Source organism: Lactuca serriola, chromosome 9 (genome assembly GCF_051521515.1).
Source record: "Lactuca serriola cultivar US96UC23 chromosome 9, Lser_US96UC23_V15, whole genome shotgun sequence".
Taxonomy (NCBI): domain Eukaryota; kingdom Viridiplantae; phylum Streptophyta; class Magnoliopsida; order Asterales; family Asteraceae; genus Lactuca; species Lactuca serriola.
Window position 1 is genome coordinate 186,300,566 of NC_136416.1, and position 3,191 is coordinate 186,303,756.

Sequence of the window (3,191 nt, forward strand, 5' to 3'; positions counted from 1 at the left end):
TTGCCAAAAACACCGTTAATATAATATTTTCTTTTGAAATAAAAAACCTAAATAGGAGTTTCCATTCTAGGCATACGAATTCATAATGCATACGAGTTTCCATTCTAAGCATACATGATCTTTCCTCGTATCTTCCTTATATCTTATCTTTTGCACGATCACTTCCTACTTAAATAGACATCTGCGTGCATGTTAAGGCTGACCCTAAGGTGCATTTTAATTTCTAACAACTTTCCATATTTGGTGATTGAAACATGGTATGTGGGTCCATACATAGAGATGGAGGACATCTTGCAAAGATCGTGATTAGGAATGTTCACAAGAATAAATAAACCATAATAAAATATATTTTTACATACAATATCGTAATAAAAACATTTAAATATATAGAAATAGATAACCGTATACTGCTACAATGAACAAATACATGCAAAATAAAAATAAGTTGCTATTTTAAGAGTTAACCTCTTAAAAATTAAATAATTTTTTGGATAAAGCTTGTAGATCAAGCAATGACAAGGACAATTTCTTGTAACTTAATCTATTATTATATACTACAATCATTAAGCATTATATTTATTCAAAAAAATATTCTAGAGCTCGCAAAATTCGCAAAAGTTTCATTACTTCATATACAATTAAAATAATTTATAATTTAATTCTTAAAATTAAAATTTTACAATATTGAAATTATTAATAACAATTTGAAATGGGCCAAAAGACGAAATAGCCCATACTCAAACCTTGAAACGCACGGATAATTCCAATTCAAATTTAAATCTATAATAAATAAATAAGTCAGCGCCCTAAACAATATTAAATCATATTTAATTAAAATTTTGAAGTACGGAGTCGTTATCGCTCTCCTATTTATACTCATCGACTCCCACATTCATCCCACTCTTCCCACATTCATATTTACAATTCTCAGGTGTTTGTTTCGTGTCAAGAACTGAAGAACTGAATAACGTCAAGGTATGAATTTGATCTTCTTCTTTTCTTAGTCGATTGTGTATAAGTTTATATCTAACATCTCATTTGATTTCATATTGCTTAAAATTATAGCCCTAGTTCAATTTCCGCAAACGTTTTCCATATTTCTTTCAAATTTCTACGTATTCTGGGTTTTATAAATTCATTAATGGCGTAATGAATCGGATTCTTGATTCCTTGTTAATGTCGAGCATGCGAATGTTGGAATTCGTTGATTCGTATATGATCGTGTTGATATTTGTCGATGTTTATCTATTTTAAATCAGTTATTGCAATTAGCTATGGAAGTAAGAACATTGAAGCTTACATTATGCTATTACGGACTTTTTTTTTCCTTCTTCTGATTGTATTTACACTGTAAATAGTTTTGTGAATCTCTTACTTCGTTTGCGATTACTAATTTGAGCAGTTGAAACTTTAATCGTTGCTTTTTAGTTGAACATCACAATTTTCGAATCTTGAATGAACCCTAGCTATAAGCTATTAAGCTTCATGTCATGTATTCAGCTAAACTGATGGTTGTTTCCTTGATTTAGGTATAATTCTGGTGGATTCTATTTGATAACAATCGTGGATTCAAAAGAAATCCTTAGGATGCAAGTGACAGATTCTGATCCATCTGATCAAGATACAGAGGAATTTATTGAGATCGATCCATCAGGAAGATTTGGTAGATACAGTGATCTCCTAGGTGCAGGTGCAGTGAAGAAAGTCTACAGAGGATTCGATCAAAAAGAAGGTAAAGACGTAGCTTGGAACCAAGTGAAGCTAAGAAACTTCAGCGACCCAGTTGTCGTCAAGAGATTATTCTCAGAAGTAAAACTCCTCAAGACATTAAATAACGAAAACCTCATTGTTCTCTATGGTTTCTGGAGGAACACAGAGCACAACACCTTGAACTTCATCACCGAAGCATGTGCATCAGGAAATCTAAGAGATTACAGAAAGAAACACAAACGAGTTTCCCTCAAAGCCTTAAAGAAATGGTCAAAACAGATTCTCAAAGGGTTAGATTATCTCCACACTCATGACCCATGTGTCATTCACAGAGATCTCAACTGTAGCAACATCTTCATCAATGGCAACATTGGAAAGGTAAGTAAAATTCGTTCTCCAACATTTCAATTTCTTCAATCTGTATTCAATTTATATAAAATATTAACGTGGGGTTTATTTATTTATTCTTTTTGTTTGTGCAACAGGTTAAAATTGGTGACTTGGGTTTAGCAGCAGTTGTAGGGAAGAGCCACGTGGCACATTCTTTATTAGGGACACCAGAGTACATGGCACCAGAGCTATATGAAGAGGATTACAATGAGTTGGTGGATATTTATTCATTTGGGATGTGTTTACTTGAAATGGCAACAATGGAGATTCCATACACAGAGTGTGATAGTATTGCTAAAATATACAAGAAAGTTACAAGTGGAGTGATGCCAGAAGCATTTAACAAAGTAAATGATTCAGAATTAAAGGGGTTTATTGAAAGGTGTATTGGTCAACCACGAGTCAGACCTTCTGCTTCTGATCTTCTCAAAGATCCGTTTCTTTTGGAGGTTGAAGATGAGGAGACTGATAGAAGTGCTTAATGGATTAAGAGGGTGTATAAAACATTAAAACATGTTCTTTTTTCCTTTTTTCTTTTTTTCATATGTTTTGTGAACAAAAAAAGGTTCACATGGTTGTGATTTGTTGATATTTGGGTAGTTTTGATTGAATAGCTTTTCCAAGATAATGGCTTATGTGTTATATCTCTTGTTGGTGCTATTTTTTTATTCTAAATTGACATTTTTGATGACTATTTATGAATTTTAATGATAACAAATGAGTAAAATTTACTAAGGCTTATTGGTGACTTATTATAAGGTAGATAGATATATCTATGTGTATATATTTTGGATACATACATATAGTCTTCTCTATTACATAAATGTCAAGATACAAACAAACTAGTAAATCCACTCTAACTTATCAAGAGTGATTAAAGTGTGATGTTTTTTCATATAAAAAGACTAAAAGTTTATAATTTAAAAAGTTAGAGATAGGTAATGGATTGTGGGTTGCACCATTTGACATGGGCCTTTCATGGACTAAGTACACATTTATGGGTCTCTATTATCCCTAATTCTATACATTGAAAAATCCAGTTTTTTTTTTTTTGACAGTTTTATTTCTAACCATATTTTATTTTTTATATT

At 31.6% G+C, this 3,191-nt stretch overlaps 1 protein-coding gene across 1 annotated transcript; it reads left to right on the forward strand.

Moving 5' to 3' along the window:
- Positions 1–877: 877 nt before the first annotated feature.
- On the forward strand, positions 878–2,728 carry LOC145073385 (putative serine/threonine-protein kinase WNK11). Its single transcript, XM_079019937.1, has 3 exons — positions 878–975; positions 1,530–2,088; positions 2,196–2,728. The coding sequence occupies exons 2-3, from the start codon at positions 1,588–1,590 to the stop codon at positions 2,580–2,582; spliced, it is 888 nt and encodes a 295-aa protein (XP_078876063.1). The 5' UTR covers positions 878–975; positions 1,530–1,587; the 3' UTR covers positions 2,583–2,728.
- The last annotated feature ends 463 nt before the right edge of the window (positions 2,729–3,191 follow it).